Consider the following 25,263-nt stretch of genomic DNA (forward strand, 5'->3'; position numbering starts at 1 on the left):
AGGTAACGGTGGTGACCTGTTAACAGTCCATAATGTAAAGAGAAGGATGTAGCCTAGGTAACGGTGGTGACCTGTTAACAGTCCATAATGTAAAGAGAAGGATGTAGCCTAGGTAACGGTGGTGACCTGTTAACAGTCCATCATGTAAAGAGAAGGGTGTAGCCTAGGTAACGGTGGTGACCTGTTAACAGTCCATCATGTAAAGAGAAGGATGTAGCCTAGGTAACGGTGGTGACCTGTTACCAGTCCATCATGTAAAGAGAAGGATGTAGCCTAGGTAACAGTGGTGACCTGTTAACAGTCCATCATGTAAAGAGAAGGATGTAGCCTAGGTAACGGTGGTGACCTGTTAACAGTCCATCATGTAAAGAGAAGGATGTAGCCTAGGTAACGGTGGTGACCTGTTAACAGCCCATCATGTAAAGAGAAGGATGTTGCCTAGGTAACGGTGGTGACCTGTTAACAGTCCATAATGTAAAGAGAAGGATGTAGCCTAGGTAACGGTGGTGAAGGGGTGTGTAGTGTCATTTAGGGGTTCCCCGTCTCCAGGGGTAACGTAGCAGAATGTGTGACATCACAGCGTTCTTGTTTATAACGTAACCCCTGCTCGGTTCACAGCCAGACACATCCTGACTCTACAGGATAAAGAACAGAGCTTAGACAAACCAAGAAAACAACTACAAACAACATTAAAGGAACCTGAAGACAACTTTAAAACAACTTTAAAGGAACCTAAAGACAACTTTAAAACAACTTTAAAGGAACCTAAAGAAAACTTTAAAACAACATTAAAGGAACCTAAAGACAACTTTAAAACAACTTTTAGGAAACAATAACTGGTTGGATTACAACTCGAAGAGACAAGGAATTGTTTTTCCTACAGATTCCACTCTGTATTATCATTATTATTATTATTTACACTCCTGAAGAACAATATAATTTATTATTTTGACCTTTTTTTTGTTTTTCTTCTCAAACAAAGATGGCTGCTTCATCTTCTTCTTCCACCCTTACCCTTCTTCTCCTCCTCATCCTCCTCTCTCTGTCACTGAGTGTGGAGTCTCGACTCTCGTCCCAACCCTCGCCCCGACCCTCACCTCGGAAACACGACACACAGGTAAGTGAGGTGCCTTTATCAACACCCGAGGACCCGTCTTCACAAAGAGGGGATCTGATCCTACTCTGAGACGCTTTGTGAATACGGACCCAGGGACTATGTACCAGTGTTGTGTTAAGATATACTGTCTCATGTTGGTTCAAGGCCAGACAACAGGACCTTAGTAGAGCTGGGGGAGAGAGAGGACGCTGGGTGATACATGTCCTCTACAGTGGAGGTGTTTGAGAACCAGATGAGATGCCAGGGGGACAGTGGGTCAGGGAGAGAGAGACTTATTTTTACAGTGGTGGGAAAAGGACCCAATTGTCATACTTGAGTAAAAGTAAAGATACCGCAATAGAAAATGACTCCAGTAAAAGTGTAAGTCACCCAGTAAAATAGTACTTGAGTAAAAGTCTAAAAGTATTTGGTTTTAAATATACTCAAGTATCAACAGTCAAAGTATAAATCATTTCAAATTCCTTATATTAAGCAAAGTAGACGATTGTCTTGTTTTATTATTTACAGAAGGCCAGGGGCATGCTCCAACACTCAGATATCATTTACAAACGAAGCATGTGTTTAGTGAGCCCTCCAGATCAGAGGCAGTAGGGATGACCAGGGATGTTCTCTGTTTAGTGAGTCCTCCAGATCAGAGGCAGTAGGGATGACCAGGGATGTTCTCTGTTTAGTGAGTCCTCCAGATCAGAGGCAGTAGGGATGACCAGGGATGTTCTCTGTTTAGTGAGTCTGTCAGATCAGAGGCAGTAGGGATGACCAGGGATGTTCTCTGTTTAGTGAGTCCTCCAGATCAGAGGCAGTAGGGATGACCAGGGATGTTCTCTGGTTAGTGAGTCCTCCAGATCAGAGGCAGTAGGGATGACCAGGGATGTTCTCTTGATAAGTGAGTGACTTAGAGCATTTTCCTTTCCTGTTAAGCATTCGAAAGGTAACCAGGACTCTTTGATGTATGGAGTAAAAAGTACATTATTTTCTTTAGGAATGTAGTGAAGTAAAAGTTGTCAAAAATATAAATAGTAAAGTAAAGATACCCCAATAAGTAGTACTTTAAAGTATTTTACTTAAGTACTTTACACCACTGTTCATGTATCAATATTATACTGAACAAAAATATAAATGCAACATGAAAACAATTTTTAAGATTTTACTGAGTTACAGTATCAGGAAATTAGTCAATTGTAATACATTCTCTTTAGATCTATGGATTTCACATGACTGGGAACACAGATATGCATCTGTTGGTTAAAAATACCTTATAAAAAAGGTAGGGGTGTGGATCAGAAAACCAGTCAGTATCTGGTGTGACCACCATCTGCCTCATGGAGCGCGACATCTTCACATAGAGTTGATCAGGCTGTTGATTGTGGCCTGTTGAATGTTGTCCCACTCCTCTTCAATGGCTGTGTGAAGTTGCTGGATATTGAACTGGAACATGCTGTTATACACGTCAATCCAGAGCATCCCAAACACCAGTCATCCATCCATCCTCACCAGTCATCCATCCATCCTCACCAGTCATCCATCTATCCTCACCAGGCATCCATCCATCCTCACCAGTCATCCATCCATCCTCACCAGTCATCCATCTAACCTCACCAGTCATCCATCCAACCTCACCAGTCATCCATCCATCCTCACCAGTCATCCATCCATCCTCACCAGTCATCCATCCATCCTCACCAGTCATCCATCCATCCTCACCAGTCATCCATCCATCCTCACCAGTCATCCATCCATCCTCACCAGGCATCCATCCATCCTCACCAGTCATCCATCCATCCTCACCAGTCATCCATCCATCCTCACCAGTCATCCATCTATCCTCACCAGTCATCCATCCATCCTCACCAGTCATCCATCCATCCTCACCAGGCATCCATCCATCCTCACCAGTCATCCCTCCATCCTCACCAGGCATCCATCCAACCTCACCAGTCATCCATCTATCCTCACCAGTCATCCATCCTCAACAGTCATCGATCCATTCCCACCAGTCATCCATCCATCCATTCCCACCAGTCATCCATCCTCACCAGTCATCCATCCATCCTCACCAGTCATCCATCCATCCTCACCAGTCATCCATCCAACCTCACCAGTCATCCATCCATCCTCACCAGTCATCCATCCTCAACAGTCATCGATCCATTCCCACCAGTCATCCATCCATCCATTCCCACCAGTCATCCATCCTCACCAGTCATCCATCCATCCTCACCAGTCATCCATCCTCACCAGTCATCCACCCATCCATCCTCAACAGCTCCCTCCTGTAGTTGTATAGGCCAACATTGAGGTTCTGCAGAATAAACGAGTCGTGAGTTTCGCCTGGCCACCTGGCCACCTGATTCAGCAGTCTTCTGATCATGGTACACACAGTGTAACCAATCACCTGGCCACCTGATTCAGCAGTCTGCTGATCATGGTACACACAGCGTAACCAATCACCTGGCCACCTGATTCAGCAGTCTTCTGATCATGGTACACACAGCGTAACCAATCACCTGGCCACCTGATTCAGCAGTCTTCTGATCATGGTACACACAGCGTAACCAATCACCTGGCCACCTGATTCAGCAGTCTGCTGATCATGGTACACACAGCGTAACCAATCACCTGGCCACCTGATTCAGCAGTCTTCTGATCATGGTACACACAGCGTAACCAATCACCTGGCCACCTGATTCAGCAGTCTGCTGATCATGGTACACACAGCGTAACCAATCACCTGGCCACCTGATTCAGCAGTCTTCTGATCATCGTACACACAGCGTAACCAATCACCTGGCCACCTGATTCAGCAGTCTTCTGATCATGGTACACACAGCGTAACCAATCACCTGGCCACCTGATTCAGCAGTCTTCTGATCATCGTACACACAGCGTAACCAATCACCTGGCCACCTGATTCAGCAGTCTGCTGATCATGGTACACACAGCATAACCAATCACCTGGCCACCTGATTCAGCAGTCTTTTTGCCAATAAGAGCCTTTTCTGTTCACATAGTTGGACTGGTTTTGGTTTGGTGCTTTTATGGTCGATGTAGGGGGCAGTCTATTGCTCTGTTCCCATTTGGGAACCCATTGGTGGCAAAGAAACCCCTCTTGGATTCAACCTGTTGTGTAACGGTGTATGGAAACGATATGTTACTGTTAATTTAGCTGATGATGGAAACGATATGTTACTGTTCATTTAGCTGACGATGGAAACGATATGTTACTGTTCATTTAGCTGATGATGGAAACGATATGTTACTGTTAATTTAGCTGATGATGGAAACGATATGTTACTGTTCATTTAGCTGACGATGGAAACGATATGTTACTGTTAATTTAGCTGACGATGGAAACGATATGTTACTGTTAATTTAGCTGATGATGGAAACGATATGTTACTGTTCATTTAGCTGATGATGGAAACGATATGTTACTGTTCATTTAGCTGACGATGGAAACGATATGTTACTGTTCATTTAGCTGATGATGGAAACGATATGTTACTGTTCATTTAGCTGATGATGGAAACGATATGTTACTGTTCATTTAGCTGATGATGGAAACGATATGTTACTGTTCATTTAGCTGACGATGGAAACGATATGTTACTGTTCATTTAGCTGATGATGGAAACGATATGTTACTGTTAATTTAGCTGACGATGGAAACGATATGTTACTGTTAATTTAGCTGACGATGGAAACGATATGTTACTGTTAATTTAGCTGACGATGGAAACGATATGTTACTGTTAATTTAGCTGACGATGGAAACGATATGTTACTGTTCATTTAGCTGATGATGGAAACGATATGTTACTGTTCATTTAGCTGATGATGGAAACGATATGTTACTGTTAATTTAGCTGACGATGGAAACGATATGTTACTGTTCATTTAGCTGACGATGGAAACGATATGTTACTGTTAATTTAGCTGATGATGGAAACGATATGTTACTGTTAATTTAGCTGATGATGGAAACGATATGTTACTGTGCATTTAGCTGATGATTGCATCCAAAACATCAACTCATCGAGGGATGTGAGACGCTGGAGTGGCCGTTGCCAAAAACCAGAGGATGTTCACCAGAATGGCATGTGTTTGCCTTTCTAAAGTCCTATAACGGAAATTACACTGTATCTGATGAGCAGTCTTCAGTCTTCAGTCTTTAACCACTTTCTGCAAGAAAAGTCCCAGGTCTCTAAAAACGCGCTCTCTGCGAAATGAGGCTTGAGCCAGATCTTCCAATCAAATGTGTTTATAAAGTCCTTCTTACATCAGCTGATGTCACAAGTGCTGAACAGAAACCCAGCCTAAGACCGCAAACAGCAAGTAATGCAGGTGTAGAAGCACAGTGGCTAGGAAAAACTCCCTAGAAAGGCCAGAACCTAGGAAGAAACCTAGAGAGGAACCAGGCTATGAGGGGTGGCCAGTCCTCTTCTGGCTGTGCCGGGTGGACATGATAACATCAGCCTCGCTCATTGGATTTCCATTATCTCAGTCGTTTATAGGATTTACAAAATGGTTTACCTTTCACACGTACAGTACCTGTAATTTAACAAATGACTACTTTATATGAATTATTATCGTGACAATTGCACTGATGCCCCTTCTCTCTCCCTCTTCTCCTCCCCTCCTCCCACCCCCCTCTCTCCCTTCCCTCCCTCCAGGTACTAGATAATCTCTTCAGCGCTCAACTCCGCTCTCTGATCCTCAACCAACCAGACATCACCTCTGAAGGTTCCACATCTGGCCCCTTCCATTCCTACCACCCTCCCTCCCAGGGATTGGCTGGTCGTGGCATGGGGGCGGGTCCTGTGGTCCCCAGGTTGTTCCTAGACTTTCTGCGCCGACAGAGGATGTTCCGTGGGGGGAGCAGGAGGAGCGCCACCGCCAGGGGATGCTTCGGCATGAAGGTGGACCGCATCGGATCTATCAGCGGTCTGGGATGCTGATTGGACAACCGCCAGTGGCCTTGTGTTCTGATTGGCTATCTTTCACCCCACTACTTCCTGTGTGTGTCAGAGACCGAGGGAAGGCTGGGAGATCTCTAACTGACAGACGGATTCCCATCCCTTGATATCTAACCCCTGAACTATGAACTGTGATCCTGTGTGACTGTAGAGGCCATCTCCCTAAACCCCACGTGACCTATAGGTGGTCTTCCATGTGAGAGCTGATACTAATGACCTTTGACCTCTAACCCCTGGCTCTGTTACAGCCAGTACAACTAACCTATGGGGTGTGTGTATAATGTGTGTGTGTGTATAATGTGTGGGTATAGTGTGTGTGTGTATGTGTGTGTGTGTGTATAATGTGTGTGTGTGTATAATGTGTGTGTATAGTGTGTGTATAATGTGTATGTACAATGTGTGTGTATATATAATGTGTGTGTATGTACAATGTGTGTGTATAATGTTTGTGTGTTATTCCATTGTATCCATGTATAACCTGACAGGCCTTCTGTTGTGTAATGTGTGTGTGTGTGTGTGTGTATAATGTGTGTTTAGTGTATAATGTGTGTGTGTGTGTGTGTGTGTGTGTGTATAATGTGTTTAGTGTATAATGTATGTGTGTTATTCCATTGTATCCATGCATAACCTGACAGGCCTTCTGTTGTGTGAAACTGAGACCAACGTGTGTCAAACATGTTTACATCTTCCCTGTAACACGCTACCAGTAACATGCTACCAGTAACACGTTATCATGACCTGCTGTGTGTTCTACTGTCTAACTGTTCCCTGTAACACGCTACCAGTAACACGCTACCAGTAACCCGTTATCATGACCTGCTGTGTGTTCTACTGTCTAACTGTTCCCTGTAACACGCTACCAGTAACACGCTACCAGTAACCTGTTATCATGACCTGCTGTGTGTTCTACTGTCTAACTGTTCCCTGTAACACGCTACCAGTAACACGCTACCAGTAACCTGTTATCATGACCTGCTGTGTGTTCTACTGTCTAACTGTTCCCTGTAACACGCTACCAGTAACCCTAACCCTAACCCTAACCCTAACCCTGCAGGATTATGTGGATGAAGAGAACTGTTTATATCTTCATGATGGAAGTCAAAAGATCTTCGAGACTAAATGAGTTCCTGTTTGTCTGAAATAATAAAACAACTCTGGCCAAGTCCTTCTGTTTCCAAGCTGAACATCTGTCTACATCTTATCATCAAACAAAGAAATGTTAGCTGACTAAATGGTCATTCAAAACGTGTTACGGTGATCGATACATGGTACGTGTCCTCCCTCTTGTGGATTCATGTGGTATGACACGTGCTGAAAATTTACTATAGTAACAGCACATTTTGGTTCTAGTTGGTTAAACAGAAGTAAAAATTCTGAAGTAATTCTGAGTCACACAAGATCTGTCAAGACACAAATCAGGGATTCGTGAAAGACGGGACAATCTCTATTTTTGAAAATATTGTTCTTAATATTAACCTTTGAAATATTTACAGTATCAAATCAAATGTTATCACATGCACCGAATACATCTGGTGTACTTTACAGTGAAATACTTGCTTACGAACCTATTCCGAATGATGCAGAGATTAAAAAACAATTATAAAACGGTAACTAACACAAGAGGAATTTAAAAAAATACACAAGAATGGAGCACAATACAGGAAGTACCAGATCAATGTGGAGCTATATACAGGAAGTACCAGATCAATGTGGAGCTATATACAGGAAGTACAAGATCAATGTGGAGCTATATACAGGAAGTACCAGATCAATGTGGAGCTATATACAGGAAGTACCAGATCAATGTGGAGCTATATACAGGAAGTACCAGATCAATGTGGAGCTATATACAGGAAGTACCAGATCAATGTGGAGCTATATACAGGAAGTACCAGATCAATGTGGAGCTATATACAGGAAGTACCAGATCAATGTGGAGCTATATACAGGAAGTACCAGATCAATGTGGAGCTATATACAGAAAGTACCAGATCAATGTGGAGCTATATACAGGAAGTACTAGATCAATGTGGAGCTATATACAGGAAGTACCAGATCAATGTGGAGCTATATACAGGAAGTACCAGTACCAGATCAATGTGGAGCTATATACAGGAAGAAGCAGATCAATGTGCAGCTATATACAGGGAGTACCAGTACCAGATCAATGTGGAGCTATATACAGAAAGTACCAGATCAATGTGGAGCTATATACAGGAAGTACAAGATCAATGTGGAGCTATATACAGGAAGTACCAGATCAATGTGGAGCTATATACAGGAAGTACCAGATCAATGTGGAGCTATATACAGGAAGTACCAGATCAATGTGGAGCTATATACAGGAAGTACCAGATCAATGTGGAGCTATATACAGGAAGTACCAGTACCAGATCAATGTGGAGCTATATACAGGAAGTACCAGAGCAATGTGGAGCTATATACAGGGAGTACCAGATCAATGTGGAGCTATATACAGGAAGAAGCAGATCAATGTGCAGCTATATACAGGGAGTACCAGATCAATGTGGAGCTATATACAGGAAGTACTAGATCAATGTGGAGCTATATACAGGAAGTACCAGATCAATGTGGAGCTATATACAGGAAGTACCAGTACCAGATCAATGTGGAGCTATATACAGGAAGTACCAGAGCAATGTGGAGCTATATACAGGAAGTACCAGATCAATGTGGAGCTATATACAGGAAGTACAAGATCAATGTGGAGCTATATACAGGAAGTACCAGATCAATGTGGAGCTATATACAGGAAGTACCAGATCAATGTGGAGCTATATACAGGAAGTACCAGATCAATGTGGAGCTATATACAGGAAGAAGCAGATCAATGTGCAGCTATATACAGGGAGTACCAGTACCAGATCAATGTGGAGCTATATACAGAAAGTACCAGATCAATGTGGAGCTATATACAGGAAGTACAAGATCAATGTGGAGCTATATACAGGAAGTACCAGATCAATGTGGAGCTATATACAGGAAGTACCAGATCAATGTGGAGCTATATACAGGAAGTACCAGATCAATGTGGAGCTATATACAGGAAGTACCAGATCAATGTGGAGCTATATACAGGAAGTACCAGTACCAGATCAATGTGGAGCTATATACAGGAAGTACCAGAGCAATGTGGAGCTATATACAGGGAGTACCAGATCAATGTGGAGCTATATACAGGAAGAAGCAGATCAATGTGCAGCTATATACAGGGAGTACCAGATCAATGTGGAGCTATATACAGGAAGTACTAGATCAATGTGGAGCTATATACAGGAAGTACCAGATCAATGTGGAGCTATATACAGGAAGTACCAGTACCAGATCAATGTGGAGCTATATACAGGAAGTACCAGAGCAATGTGGAGCTATATACAGGAAGTACCAGATCAATGTGGAGCTATATACAGGGAGTACAAGATCAATGTAGAGCTATAAACAGGAAGTACCAGATCAATGTGGAGCTATATACAGGAAGTACCAGATCAATGTGGAGCTATATACAGGGAGTACAAGATCAATGTAGAGCTATATACAGGAAGTACCAGATCAATGTGGAGCTATATACAGGAAGTACCAGATCAATGTGGAGCTATATACAGGGAGTACAAGATCAATGTAGAGCTATATACAGGAAGTACCAGTACTAGATCAATGTAGAGCTATATACAGGAAGTACCAGATCAATGTAAAGCTATATACAGGAAGTACCAGTACGAGATCAATGTGGAGCTATATACAGGAAGTACCAGATCAATGTAGAGCTATATACAGGAAGTACCAGATCAATGTGGAGCTATATACAGGAAGTACCACATCAATGTGGAGCTATATATATATATATATATATATATATATATATATAGTTTAGTGAGTGTATATATATATATATAGTTTAGTGAGTGTGTATATATATATATAGTTTAGTGAGTGTGTATACAGTACATATATATATATATATATGGTTTAGTGAGTGTATGTATATATATATATAGTTTAGTGAGTGTATATATATATATATATATATAGTTTAGTGAGTGTGTGTATGTATATATATATATATACATATAGTTTAGTGAGTGTGAATATATATATATATATAGTGTAGTGAGTGTGTATATATATATATAGTTTAGTGAGTGTGTATATATATATATATAGTTTAGTGAGTGTGTATATATATATGGTTTAGTGAGTGTATATATATATATATATATGGTTTAGTGAGTGTGTATATATAGTTTAGTGAGTGTATATATATATATATATATATATATATATATATATATATATATATAGTTTAGTGAGTGGATATATATATATAGTTTAGTGAGTGTATATATATATATATATATAGTTTAGTGAGTGTGTATATATATATTGTTTAGTGAGTGTGTATATATATATATATAGTTCAGTGAGTGTGTATATATATATTGTTTAGTGAGTGTGTATATATATAGTTTAGTGAGTGTATATATACAGTGGGGAGAACAAGTATTTGATACACTGCCGATTTTGCAGGTTTTCCTACTTACAAAGCATGTAGAGGTCTGTAATTTTTATCATAGGTACACTTAAACTGTGAGAGACGGAATCTAAAACAAAAATCCTGATTATCACATTGTATGATTTTTAAGTAATTAATTAGCATTTTATTGCATGACATAAGTATTTGATCACCTACCAACCAGTAAGAATTCCGGCTCTCACAGACCTGTTAGTTTTTCTTTAAGACGCCCTCCTGTTCTCCACTCATTACCTGTATTAACTGCACCTGTTTGAACTTGTTACCTGTATAAAAGACACCTGTCCACACACTCAATCAAACAGACTCCAACCTCTCCACAATGGCCAAGACCAGAGAGCTGTGTAAGGACATCAGGGATAAAATTGTAGACCTGCACAAGGCTGGGATGTGCTACAGGACAATAGGCAAGCAGCTTGGTGAGAAGGCAACAACTGTTGGCGCAATTATTAGAAAATGGAAGAAGTTCAAGATGACGGTCAATCACCCTCGGTCTGGGGCTCCATGCAAGATCTCACCTCGTGGGGCATCAATGATCATGAGGAAGGTGAGGGATCAGCCCAGAACTACATGGCAGGACCTGGTCAATGACCTGAAGAGAGCTGGGACCACAGTCTCAAAGAAAACCATTAGTAACACACTACGCCGTCATGGATTAAAATCCTGCAGCGCACATAAGGTCCCCCTGCTCAAGCCAGCGCATGTCCAGGCCCGTCTGAAGTTTGCCAATGACCATCTGGATGATCCAGAGGAGGAATGGGAGAAGGTCATGTGGTCTGATGAGACAAAAATAGAGCTTTTTGGTCTAAACTCCACTCGCCGTGTTTGGAGGAAGAAGAAGGATGAGTACAACCCCAAGAACACCATCCCAACCGTGAAGCACGGAGGTGGAAACATCATTCTTTGGGGATGCTTTTCTGCAAAGGGGACAGGACGACTGCACCGTATTGAGGGGAGGATGGATGGGGCCATGTATCGTGAGATCTTGGCCAACAACCTCCTTCCCTCAGTAAGAGCATTGAAGATGGGTCGTGGCTGGGTCTTCCAGCATGACAACGACCTGAAACACACAGCCATGGTAACTAAGGAGTGGCTCCGTAAGAAGCATCTCAAGGTCCTGGAGTGGCCTAGCCAGTCTCCAGACCTGAACCCAATAGAACATTTTTGAAGGGAGCTGAAAGTCCGTATTGCCCAGCGACAGCCCCGAAACGTGAAGGATCTGGAGAAGGTCTGTATGGAGGAGTGGGCCAAAATCCCTGCTGCAGTGCGTGCAAACCTGGTCAAGAACTACAGGAAATGTATGATCTCTGTAATTGCAAACAAAAGTTTCTGTACTAAATATTAAGTTCTGCTTTTCTGATGTATCAAATACTTATGTCATGCAATAAAATGCTAATTAATTACTTAAAAATCATACAATGTGATTTTCTGGATTTTTGTTTTAGATTCCGTCTCTTACAGTTGAAGTGTACCTATGATAAAAATTACAGACCTCTACATGCTTTGTAAGTAGGAAAACCTGCAAAATCGGCAGTGTATCAAATACTTGTTCTCCCCACTGTATATAGTTTAGTGAGTGTGTATATATATATATATATAGTTTAGTGAGTGTGTATATATATATAGTTTAGTGGGTGTGTATATATATATATAGTTTAGTGAGTGTGTATATATATAGTTTAGTGAGTGTATATATATATATATAGTTTAGTGTATATATATATATATATAGTTTAGTGAGTGTGTATATATATATATAGTTTAGTGAGTGTGCTTAAGGTCAGTGCAGATAGTTTAGGTACCATTAATTGACTATTTAGCAGTCTTATGGCTTGGGGGTGGAAGCTGTTTCGGTGCCTAATGCTCTGGTTACATTTGCCACACAGAGCAAAGTGAACTGTTTTTGGCTTGGGTGACTGGAGTATTTGACCATTTCTAAGGGCCTTCCTCTGACAGAGGTCCTGGATGTCAGGATATTTTGAAAGACCAAAGTATCAGCTATCACACCACGTAAAGGAACAACCACCTAATTCTTTATTCATAGAATGCAACTAACTGGATGTATGTGAACTCTGTCCGACTATAAGGGCACAAGGCGAGACCCTGATTCAGACAGAGGGACAGGAAACACAGGGACAGGAAACACAGGGACAGGAAACACAGGGATATACACCAGGGATAACAAGCGACAGCAGGAGGGGGTGGAGACAATAACAAGGACAGGTGAAACTGATCAGGGTGTGACAGTACCCCCCCCCCCTCTAGGGAAGCCCCCTGGCGTTCTACCTGGGCTCATACCTGACCAGGGTGTCGGTGGTGGAAATCGGTGATGAGGGCTGGATCCAGGATGTCTCTAATGGGAACCCAGCACCTCCCCTCCGGGCCGTAACCCTCCCAGTCAACCAGGTACTGGAAACCCCCGCCCCTTGGTCGAACACCCAGGAGATGTCTCACCGTGTATGCCGGATGGCCATTAATGACACGGGGTCCTGGGGACAAAAGACAAAGGACTGCGAGACATGGGCTTAATCCTAGACACATGGAACGTAGGGTGAATACGAAGGGTACGGGGTAACAAGAGATGGACAGCAGTGAAACTAAGGACTCTAGAGATGGGAAATGGACCAATGAAACGGGGGGACAGTTTGCGGGCCTCTACCCAAAGGCAGGTCCCACGTGAACAGCCCTCTGCCCAATACGGTAGCGGGGAGCTGGAGTCCGGCGGCGGTCCGCTTGTTGACGATACCTGGAGTTGGTCTTGAGAAGTGCTACCCGAGCGTCGACAGCGGTGGACGAACATCTGGGCGTTGACTTCCGGTTCTTGTTCTGGGAAGAGCGGAGGTTGATACCCTATGGAACATTCAAAAGGGAGTCCCGTTGCTGAACAGGGACGGGTGTTCCGGGCATACTCTACCCAGACCAGTTGTCGGCTCCAGGTAGTGTGTTAGCTCGCTCCGACTGGGGGTGGAATCCGGAGAATAGGCTGGCCGATGCCCCAATTAGGGTGCAGAACGCCTTCCAAAACCGAGATGAGAATTGAGGACCCCGGTCGGAAACCATATCCTCCGGAAGTCCATGGATCTGGAAGACGTGCTGCACCATGAGCTGGGCCGTTTCCTTAGCAGAGGGATGAAATGTGGATGGGTGCTGTTGTGAACTGATGCTTCAGGTCCACAAAGGCTTTGTCGACAGCTGGAGACCATGTGAACGGTACCTTGGGAGAGGTGAGTGCCGAGAGGGGAGCCGCCAGGGTGCTGTAACCCCGAATGAAACGGAGGTAGAAGTTAGCAAAGGCTAGGAATCGTTGCAACTGCACGCTGGACGTAGGTTGAGGCCAATCCACCACTGCTTTCACCTTTCCAGGACCATTCTGAACATTACCCTCAGCAATGACATATCCCAGAAAAGCAATTTTCGAGCAGTGTAACTCACTTCTCAGCTTTCACAAACAATTGGTTCTCCAGGAGGCGCTGAAAGACCTGCCTGACATGAAGAACATGTTCTTGGGCCAACCGGGGGGAAAAAACAGGATGTCGTCAAGGTAGACGAACACAAAACAGTTTAGCATGTCCTGGAGCACATTGTTTACCAAAGCCTGGAAGACAGCGGTTGGTGAGACCAAACGGCATGACCTGGTACTCATAATGTCCGCTGGCTGTGTTGAAGGCTGTTTTCCACTCATCCTCTTCGCGTATCTGAACAAGCTGGTAGGCATAGCGAAGGTCCAGCTTGGAAAAAATGGTGGCTCCCTGGAGAGGTTCAAAAGCCAAGGACAGGAGTGGTTGGGGTTACCGGGTTTTTAACCGTAATGTCATTCACTACCTGGTAGTCAATGCACGGACGCAGGAGATGCAGATGGACGGACGGCTCCAGTAGCCAGAGACTCCTCTATGTACTCCTCCATAGCCTTGGTCTCCGGCCCGGATAGAGAATATAGCCGACCCCGAGGTGGTGTGGTGCCTGGGAGAAGATCAATGGAACAATCATAAGGATGGTGCAGGGGAAGGGAAGTTGCAAGTGCCTTACTGAACACTTAGAGGTCATGGTATTCAGTGGGAATGGCAGAAACATCCAAAGCCTTGCTAAAGTCCTGAGGAAGACGTCTCGGGGAAGGCTGTGCAGCTTGAAGACAGTGGGAATGGCAGAAACATCCAAAGCCTTGCTAAAGTCCTGAGGAAGACGTCTCGGGGAAGGCTGTGCAGCTTGAAGACAGTGGGAATTGCAGAAACATCCAAAGCCTTGCTAAAGTCCTGAGGAAGACGTCTCGGGGAAGGCTGTGCAGCTTGAAGACAGTGGGAATGGCAAAATGGGCTCCAACCCAGGATGGAGCTCGTGGTCCAGTCATTAACAGGGTTGTGTTTTTGGAGCCATGAAAAGGCCAAGACAACCGGAACATGGGGGAGATGCAATGAGGAAGAACTGTATGGTCTCACTGTGGTTACCTGAAACCCGTATATGAACGGGCACAGTGCTATGGGTGACTACCTATTGAGCGGCCAGTGCCCTAGCATCCATGGGCACAGAGAGAGGTTGAGTGGGAATACCAAGCTCACAATAGTGGCATCCATAAAAACTTTCATCAGCCCCAGAGTCAATGAGCACTCGGAGAGACTTAGATTGTGCTTTTGCTGTGACCAAAAAAAGGTGCGGGTGATGGGAATTATGGAACTCCCAGTCTGGCTCACCAGAGTACTTGTACCCACCAGAGACAGGGGTTTCCTAACAGGGCATGTAACTATATAATGTCCTGCCCCTCCACAGTACAGACAACAGTTTGAACTCAGTCTACGTGAGTGTTCCCCAACCAATAACCTAGCTCTTCCCAATTGCTTAGGAGTATCCAACTCACCCGTCGTTGATGATTCACGAGGGAGCTCGGGTGGCTTTGGATCGTCTCGGAAAAACTGCCTTCGGGAACTTCCGGATTCCCTCGAAGGTGAGCGAGCCATAGCGGATGAACGAGTGTGCCCAAGACCAGACCTCACTCCTGCTTTCCCTTAGGCGTCCATCTATTCTAATGGTGGGGGCGATGAGGGAGTCGAGGTCCACCGGTAATTCCCGAGCAGCTAGCTCATCTTTTACCACCTCAGATAATCTGTGAAGAAAGGTATCGAAAAGATACTCTGGGTTCCAGGCACTCTCGGTCGGCCAACGTTCAAAAATCAACCACGTAGCCTGCTACACTACAGGAGTTGATGTAACGCAATAAGTTTACTGGCCGCCTCTTTCCCGGATACGGGAGAATCGAATACCTTCCTCGCCTCTGCCATGAAATCCTCCAGATGACAACAAATGGCGGATTGTTGCTCCCAAACTGCCGTAGCCCAGGAGAGCGCCCTTCCTGACATTAGCATAATAATATACGCCATATTCGACCGGTCCGAAGGGAACGAAGACGGCTGCAGCTCAAAAACATGGGAGCATTGAGAAAAAACCCCGGCAGGTTCCAGGATCCCCAGAATATCGCTCCGGAGGAGGTCAGCGGGGTTCTCGGGGAGCCGGGGAAGGCTGTACAAACCCACCACTGATAGTAGACAGGTTACTGGGTGGTTAGGAGGTCTCAGAGGTGGCAGGCTGCCTATGAGCTAACGCACTGATTCGCTCCATGATAGCCTTGAACCCTTGGTTGTGAGGTTCCGTCAGGGAACTAAGCCCTTCTAAAAGGTCCAGCAGTAGCTCCTCAAGCCTCCCAATGGTGGTTTCCTGCAGGGAGACAGCGTGGCGGAGCTGGTCAAAGTCTGCTGGGTCTGTCATGGCCAGTTCATACTATAAGGGCACAAGGCGCGACACAGATGCAGACACGGGAGGCAGATGGTTTGAGTCTTTGATATTTATTACATCCAAAATGGGTAGGCAATAGAATGGTCGTGGAGAGGCAAAAGGTCAAAACCAGTTCAGAGTTCCAGGAGGTACAGTGTGGCAGGCAGGCTCGAGGTCAGGGTAGGCAGAATGGTCATGGCAGGCGGGTACGGAGTCCAGAGAACAGGCAAGGGTCAAAACCGGGAGGACAAGTAAAAGAGAATAGAAAAGCCAGGCGCACGGATAAAACACGCTGGTTGACTTGGAACATACAAGACAAACTGGCACCGAGAGACATGAACACAGGGATAACAAGCGACACCTGGAGGGGGTGGAGACAATAACAAGGACAGGTGAAACTGATCAGGGTGTGACACAGAAACCAAAAAAGGCATTTCATTTCTACATTCATTGTCCAAAAAGTGTTTAAAAGTTGATTGTTTAATTCTAATATTAGATTATTAAAACATTTAAGAAAAATCTCCAAACTTCTATTTATTTTATTTTATAGTGCTATATAAATGTTGGCATGTTTTTAGAGTCAGAACATAAAACAAAATTCATAGTGCTCCAGGGCTAACTCGGTTAGCATTTTGGCATGATTCAGAACATAAAACAACATTCATAATGCTGCAGGGCTAACTCGGTTAGCATTTTGGCATGATTCAGAACATAAAACAACATCCATAGTGCTCCAGGGCTAACTCGGTTAGCATTTTGGCATGATTCTAGATTCAGAACATAAAACAACATTCATAGTGCTCCAGGGCTAACTCGGTTAGCATTTTGGCATGATTCAGAACATAAAACAACATTCATAGTGCTCCAGGGCTAACTCGGTTAGCATTTTGGCATGATTCAGAACATAAAACAACATCCATAGTGCTCCAGGGCTAACTCGGTTAGCATTTTGGCATGATTCTAGATTCAGAACATAAAACAACATTCATAGTGCTCCAGGGCTAACTCGGTTAGCATTTTGGCATGATTCAGAACATAAAACAACATCCATAGTGCTCCAGGGCTAACTCGGTTAGCATTTTGGCATGATTCTAGATTCAGAACATAAAACAACATCCATAGTGCTCCAGGGCTAACTCGGTTAGCATTTTGGCATGATTCAGAACATAAAACAACATCCATAATGCTCCAGGGCTAACTCGGTTAGCATTTTGGCATGATTCTAGATTCAGAACATAAAACAACATCCATAGTGCTCCAGGGCTAACTCGGTTAGCATTTTGGCATGATTCTAGATTCAGAACATAAAACAACATCCATAATGCTCCAGGGCTAACTCGGTTAGCATTTTGGCATGATTCTAGATTCAGAACATAAAACAACATCCATAGTGCTCCAGGGCTAACTCGGTTAGCATTTTGGCATGATTCAGAACATAAAACAACATCCATAATACTCCAGGGCTAATCCGTTAGCATTTTGGCATGATTCTAGATTCAGAACATAAAACAACATCCATAATGCTCCAGGGCTAACTCCATTAGCTTCTTGACATGATTCTAGATTCAGAACATAAAACAACATCTATAAAGCAAACATTATCCCCTAGGTCTAGCTCAGCAAATAATTCTATATTTATATATATATTCTTTTTACTTTTAGATGTGTGTATTGTTAAATAATACTGCACTGTTGGAGCTAGGAACACAAGGGGTTCTCTACACCCGCAATAACATCTGCTAAATATGTGTATGTGACCAATACATTTGATTTGACTTTGAATAGTTTTAAGCATGTGTTGCAGAACAGTGATTCAAATATCTTTTCAGAATATTGACAAAAAATATTGATCTTAAGGGGGTTAGCCACCAGTGACGGAGTTGACAAGCCACTGACAGAGTTGACAACAAATATTCAAAACAGACCATTTTTTGCCTCTAACAATTAGGCATATAGAAAGGTAATATCTAAAAAATATTTGAAAAATTCCAAAAGCAAATCTTTCCCCTTATAAAACTCCCCTAAATTGTATTTTTACGCTCATAAGGCAACAAAATATATTTTTTCAACTATTAAATAGTTTCCCTGCAGAACAAGGATCCTCCCGACTCAAGAATCCCTGAAATATGACTAAAATACTGGTATGGTATTCGATGCATGGTACGTGTGCGCCCTCTTCTGGATTCGTGCGGTATGACGTGCATGCGCTTGCCATAGCCAACGGCGTTACTTCAAGTTGCTAGCTAGTTAGCTAACAACTTTCCAGTCCAGAAGACAAGGTTCAGGAAAACAATTGTATTTTGTTTGCGCTGTAAAATATATGAAAATATGGATGTGAGACAGAGAAAAGTGTTCAAACTGCCGACCAACACAGAGAAGTATCGTGAAGCACATCCCAACGACGGTTACATCGGCGAGGATCACGACGAAACGGAAGAGTTTAGGAAGATGGTGGACAGTTACAGCGAAACTGGGATAGAGAAGGTACTTGAAGGGACATGCACAGCTAAAATAAGTCCATGTAAAATATGTTCTAACTTGGCTACGTGAATAGATATATCAAAAACACTGCTTGAAATGCAGTCGCAAGGGTTCCTGAAGACAGCTAGGGCGAAAAAATATATTCAACCTAGAAGACAGCTGCTAACTATCTGGATGTCATTTTCGTGTAATTTAAACTGATTCAATGTCTATTTTTGTGTTGTACTTCCCGCCCAATGTATTTTGGTCTAGTTTTGGGTATATATAATAAACCGATCCTAGATCTGTCCTTAGCAAACATGTATCTCAGGGCGCTTCACCCGAGACCCTCATCACGTGACGCGGTAGAAGCATCAACTTCCGGTAGCTAGCCGCAGGCTAACCCGTTGCCTTGGTGAGCTGGATGCTACAGCAGTTGGTTGAATTAGTGGATCGTTATTTAATGTGACTGATTTGACACCGGTTCACAACATGTCGGCGGTCCAACGGAAGAAAATGGCTAACGAGAAACACAGCAAGACCATAACGCAGCGAGGACACGTCCAGAAGACCACGGTTAACGTGTACTTAACTAACGTTAGCTGAATTAATTTTTTTAAATATATGTTTTATTATGAACACAACAAATACAAAAAAACTGAAATATACAAACAATGGTAGTGTAACGACCCTGGGTTTATAAGCTGGATATCGACTCTGTCGCTTGAGCATGCTTTTGCGGCACAGTCGATAGCGCGCTGGACGTCGGGCTAGAAAGTCGAGGGTTCGAGACCTGCTCCCTTACATATCAAGATTCATTTTCAATTTGTTAAATACTTTTATGGTGCGTATTGCTTTTTGTTTATACATTTACTGATTATTTCAAAATAATATTTAAATTCTATCTTAAATAAAGTGAAGAGGGGTTTGTTCTCTGCCCACTTCATTTTATGGACAAAGAATCTTCCATGAAAGATAAACAAACTCACAATGAAAGTTAAATCAGGGTCCATATCATTTGGATCAAAATAAAACATATCAGAGTCTCTCAGATTAACATTAACAGTCGTTTCTTTTCAAATAAAATCTTCTAACTCTTTCAAATCTTCTTACATAAGAACAGTCCCAAAATAAATGGTCAAGAATTTCTGGGTCACAACCACAAAATACACATTTGTTATCAATAACTATTTTAAATCTGTGTATAATAAAGGTCTTTACAGGGCAGATTATATGAATGAGTTTGTATGATACTTCTTTCACCTTATTAGATATTTACCAGACAACAACGAGACTTTGTTCCAGGTCACTTGTCCTAGGGCTGCATTCCAGTTCACTTGTCCTAGGGCTGCATTCCAGTTCACTTGTCCTAGGGCTGCATTCCAGTACACTTGTCCTAGGGCTGCATTCCAGTTCCCTTGTCCTAGGGCTGCATTCCAGTTCCCTTGTCTTAGGGCTGCATTCCAGTTCACTTGTCCTAGGGCTGCATTCCAGTTGACTTGTCCTAGGGCTGCATTCCAGTTCCCTTGTCCTAGGGCTGCATTCCAGGTCACTTGTCCTAGGGCTGCATTCCAGTTCACTTGTCCTAGGGCTGCATTCCAGTTCCCTTGTCTTAGGGCTGCATTCCAGGTAACTTGTCCTAGGGCTGCATTCCAGTTGACTTGTCCTAGGGCTGCATTCCAGTTCCCTTGTCCTAGGGCTGCATTCCAGTTCCCTTGTCCTAGGGCTGCATTCCAGTTCACTTGTCCTAGGGCTGCATTCCAGTTCCCTTGTCTTAGGGCTGCATTCCAGTTCACTTGTCCTAGGGCTGCATTCCAGGTCACTTGTCCTAGGGCTGCATTCCAGTTCCCTTGTCCTAGGGCTGCATTCCAGGTCACTTGTCTTAGGGCTGCATTCCAGTTCACTTGTCCTAGGGCTGCATTCCAGTTCCCTTGTCCTAGGGCTGCATTCCAGTTCACTTGTCCTAGGGCTGCATTCCAGTTCCCTTGTCTTAGGGCTGCATTCCAGTTCACTTGTCCTAGGGCTGCATTCCAGTTCACTTGTCCTAGGGCTGCATTCCAGTTGACTTGTCCTAGGGCTGCATTCCAGTTCACTTGTCCTAGAGCTGCATTCCAGGTCACTTGTCCTAGGGCTGCATTCCAGGTCACTTGTCCTAGGGCTGTATTCCAGTTCACTTGTCCTAGGGCTGTATTCCAGTTCACTTGTCCTAGGGCTGTATTCCAGTTCACTTGTCCTAGGGCTGCATTCCAGGTCACTTGTCCTAGGGCTGTATTCCAGTTCACTTGTCCTAGGGCTGCATTCCAGTTCACTTGTCCTAGGGCTGCATTCCAGGTCACTTGTCCTAGGGCTGCATTCCAGGGCCCTTGTCCTAGGGCTGCATTCCAGGTCACTTGTCTTAGGGCTGCATTCCAGTTCACTTGTCCTAGGGCTGCATTCCAGTTCCCTTGTCTTAGGGCTGCATTCCAGGTCACTTGTCTTAGGGCTGCATTCCAGTTCACTTGTCCTAGGGCTGCATTCCAGTTCACTTGTCCTAGGGCTGCATTCCAGTTCCCTTGTCTTAGGGCTGCATTCCAGTTCACTTGTCCTAGGGCTGCATTCCAGGTCACTTGTCCTAGGGCTGCATTCCAGTTCCCTTGTCTTAGGGCTGCATTCCAGGTCACTTGTCTTAGGGCTGCATTCCAGTTCCCTTGTCTTAGGGCTGCATTCCAGTTCACTTGTCCTAGGGCTGCATTCCAGGTCACTTGTCCTAGGGCTGCATTCCAGTTGACTTGTCCTAGGGCTGCATTCCAGTTCACTTGTCCTAGGGCTGCATTCCAGTTGACTTGTCCTAGGGCTGCATTCCAGTTCACTTGTCCTAGGGCTGTATTCCAGTTCCCTTGTCCTAGGGCTGCATTCCAGTTCCCTTGTCCTAGGGCTGTATTCCAGTTCCCTTGTCCTAGGGCTGCATTCCAGTTCCCTTGTCCTAGGGCTGCATTCCAGGTCACTTGTCCTAGGGCTGCATTCCAGTTCCCTTGTCCTAGGGCTGCATTCCTGTTCAATTGTCCTAGGGCTGCATTCCAGTTCCCTTGTCCTAGGGCTGCATTCCAGTTCACTTGTCCTAGGGCTGCATTCCACTTCACTTGTCCTAGGGCTGCATTCCAGGTCACTTGTCCTAGGGCTGTATTCCAGTTCACTTGTCCTAGGGCTGCATTCCAGTTCACTTGTCCTAGGGCTGCATTCCAGTTCACTTGTCCTAGGGCTGCATTCCAGTTCACTTGTCCTAGGGCTGCATTCCAGTACACTTGTCCTAGGGCTGCATTCCAGTTCCCTTGTCCTAGGGCTGCATTCCAGTTCACTTGTCTTAGGGCTGCATTCCAGTTCACTTGTCCTAGGGCTGCATTCCAGTTCACTTGTCCTAGGGCTGCATTCCAGTTCACTTGTCCTAGGGCTGCATTCCAGTACATTTTAGCAGAGGGAATAGTAACATATTGACATAGTTTCCTTATATACATGTTGTTACATTTATAGTTTAAAATGTCAATTCCTTCTAGTTGTATTGAGGCTACAAAATCCTCCACAGTTGCACTTGGAGTATTGTTATATTCTCCTAAGAGAAGAATAGCACCTTTTAGGGACAGCTCTAACAACACTGTGATACTCCTCAGGAGTGAATGTAACATTGTGTGTTCTCATAAATTCTGGATAATCATATAGTTGTCCATCATTATTCAATAATTGTTTAACTCAAATAATGTTGTTGTCAAACCAGTTCTGGAAAAATAAAGACTTGTTTTTGTATTTTGTGTCTTTATGTCTTTATTATTCCAGATTCTATACCTATGTGGGGAAAACTTGTTTGTACATGAGGTTCCAAGTTAGAAGTACTTGTTTATGAAAGTTAGCAAGCTTAATAGGGATTTTACCCACATCAGAGTTGCATTTGATGGAATATTAAATTAGGGATTATATTCCAAATGCAAATCCTTATTTCTTAAATAGTTTTATAATTTTTAAGATTAAATGGATACATTAGATGTTTTAAAATCCAGAGCGTTCAACCCTCCCTTCACTTTGGGGGCTACATACTACCGCTTTTCTTAAATAATGAGTTTTTTTCCTCCACATGAAGTTAAATAATTTAGTATCAACCATTTTAGTTACTGACAGAGGAACATCCAAGACAAGGGAGGTATAAACTAATCTGGACCTTCAGATTTTGACAATAGTACACATCCAGATAAAGAAAGATCTCTTAATAACCAGGAGTTAATCTCTTTCCAATTTTCTCTACAATAGGAGAGAAATTTAAGTTGGCCCTTTCTTTCGGATCTTTGCTAACTTTAATACCAAGATATGTGATCCCATCTTTTCCTTATTGATATGAAGTGTCATAACACCCCTAAAACTATCCTTATTGATATGAAGTGTCATAACACCCCTAAAACTATCCTTATTGATATGAAGTGTCATAACACCCCTAAAACTATCCTTATTGATATGAAGTGTCATAACACCCCTAAAACTATCCTTATTGATATGAAGTGTCATAACACCCCTAAAACTATCCTTATTGATATGAAGCGTCATAACACCCCTAAAACTATCCTTATAGATATGAAGTGTCATAACACCCCTAAAACTATCCTTATTGATATGAAGTGTCATAACACCCCTAAAACTATCCTTATTGATATGAAGTGTCATAACACCCCTAAAACTATCCTTATTGATATGAAGTGTCATAACACCCCTAAAACTATCCTTATTGATATGAAGCGTCATAACACCCCTAAAACTATCCTTATAGATATGAAGTGTCATAACACCCCTAAAACTATCCTTATTGATATGAAGTGTCATAACACCCCTAAAACTATCCTTATAGATATGAAGTGTCATAACACCCCTAAAACTATCCTTATAGATATGAAGTGTCATAACACCCCTAAAACTATCCTTATAGATATGAAGTGTCATAACACCCCTAAAACTATCCTTATAGATATGAAGTGTCATAACACCCCTAAAACTATCCTTATAGATATGAAGTGTCATAACACCCCTTAAACTATCCCTATTGATATGAAGCGTCATAACACCCCTAAAACTATCCTTATTGATATGAAGTGTCATAACACCCCTAAAACTATCCTTATTGATATGAAGCGTCATAACACCCCTAAAACTATCCTTATAGATATGAAGTGTCATAACACCCCTAAAACTATCCTTATTGATATGAAGTGTCATAACACCCCTAAAACTATCCTTATTGATATGAAGTGTTATAACTTGTGTGGCAAATAAGAAAGGAGAAATTGGGCATCCTTGTTTAATTCAGCGTCTAATGTTGAATCTCTGTGAAGTTCAATGGGTTAATTTAACAGAGCTGTTACTATTACTGTAAAGTGTCTTAATTACACGTTGAAAATATTGACCAAATCCAAAAGATTCTCAAAAAGAAAATAATGTTCAACTGTATCAAAAGCCTTGTTAAAGTCTACAAATAAAAATAGTGAAATAGTTCCCAGTCAAAAATAGTGAAATAGTTCCCAGTCAATAATTGGAAGATTTACAACATGATGTCACAATCACAACGATTGGGAACTATTTCACTCTGGGAAGATTTACAACATGATGTCACAATCACAACGATTGGGAACTATTTCACGCTGGGAAGATTAAATTTACAAACAATCTGGAGTGCCACAGTGCACTCTGGGCATTCCTAAGTTCAGAACGTTGTCAGATTGTCCATTCACACATTCATAGCGTTTTGGTCTCGGACACTGGGCGCTCTGGCCAAGGAGTGGGGTTGATCCGAGCGTTCAACAGTTGACTAAAGTACCCCTCATGCACGTGTGACCCGCATGATTCCTAGATTAGGTGTAAATTTGACTACATTTGGTTTAAGGTCAGTATTATTTGTGTCATTTAACTGTGAATAATGATAATGTATTACTATAATAATACTAATGTACTCTTCACATAAGTTCAATATTTTTTTATAGTATTTTCACACCTTTAAGTGTCCAGACAAATTCTACAAAAACAATGAACACATTTTCTACACATTCTCCAAATACATGTAACCCATATTTCTAGACACCTGTGTGTGGTATTAACCCTGTCTCTCTCTCTGTGTGGTATTAACCCTGTCTCTCTCTCTCTGTGTGGTATTAATCCTGTCTCTCTCTGTGTGGTATTAACCCTGTCTCTCTGCCTCTGGTATTAACCCTGTCTCTCTCTCTCTGTGTGGTATTAACCCTGTCTCTCTCTCTCTGTGTGGTATTAACCCTGTCTCTCTCTGTGTGATATTAGCCCTGTCTCTCTCTGTGTGGTATTAACCCTGTCTCTCTGCCTCTGGTATTAATACCAGAGGGAGAGAGACAGGGTTAATACCAGAGGGAGAGAGACAGGGTTAA

At 43.0% G+C, this 25,263-nt stretch overlaps 1 protein-coding gene across 1 annotated transcript; it reads left to right on the top strand.

Annotated features, from left to right (window-relative positions):
- The first annotated feature begins 620 nt into the window (after nt 1–620).
- nppcl2 (natriuretic peptide C-like 2) lies at nt 621–6,959 on the top strand. Its single transcript, XM_071334258.1, has 2 exons — nt 621–1,117; nt 5,788–6,959. The coding sequence occupies exons 1-2, from the start codon at nt 983–985 to the stop codon at nt 6,070–6,072; spliced, it is 420 nt and encodes a 139-aa protein (XP_071190359.1). The 5' UTR covers nt 621–982; the 3' UTR covers nt 6,073–6,959.
- Nucleotides 6,960–25,263: the final 18,304 nt, after the last annotated feature.

The sequence above is a fragment of the Salvelinus alpinus genome, chromosome 11 (assembly GCF_045679555.1).
Source record: "Salvelinus alpinus chromosome 11, SLU_Salpinus.1, whole genome shotgun sequence".
NCBI lineage: Eukaryota > Metazoa > Chordata > Actinopteri > Salmoniformes > Salmonidae > Salvelinus > Salvelinus alpinus.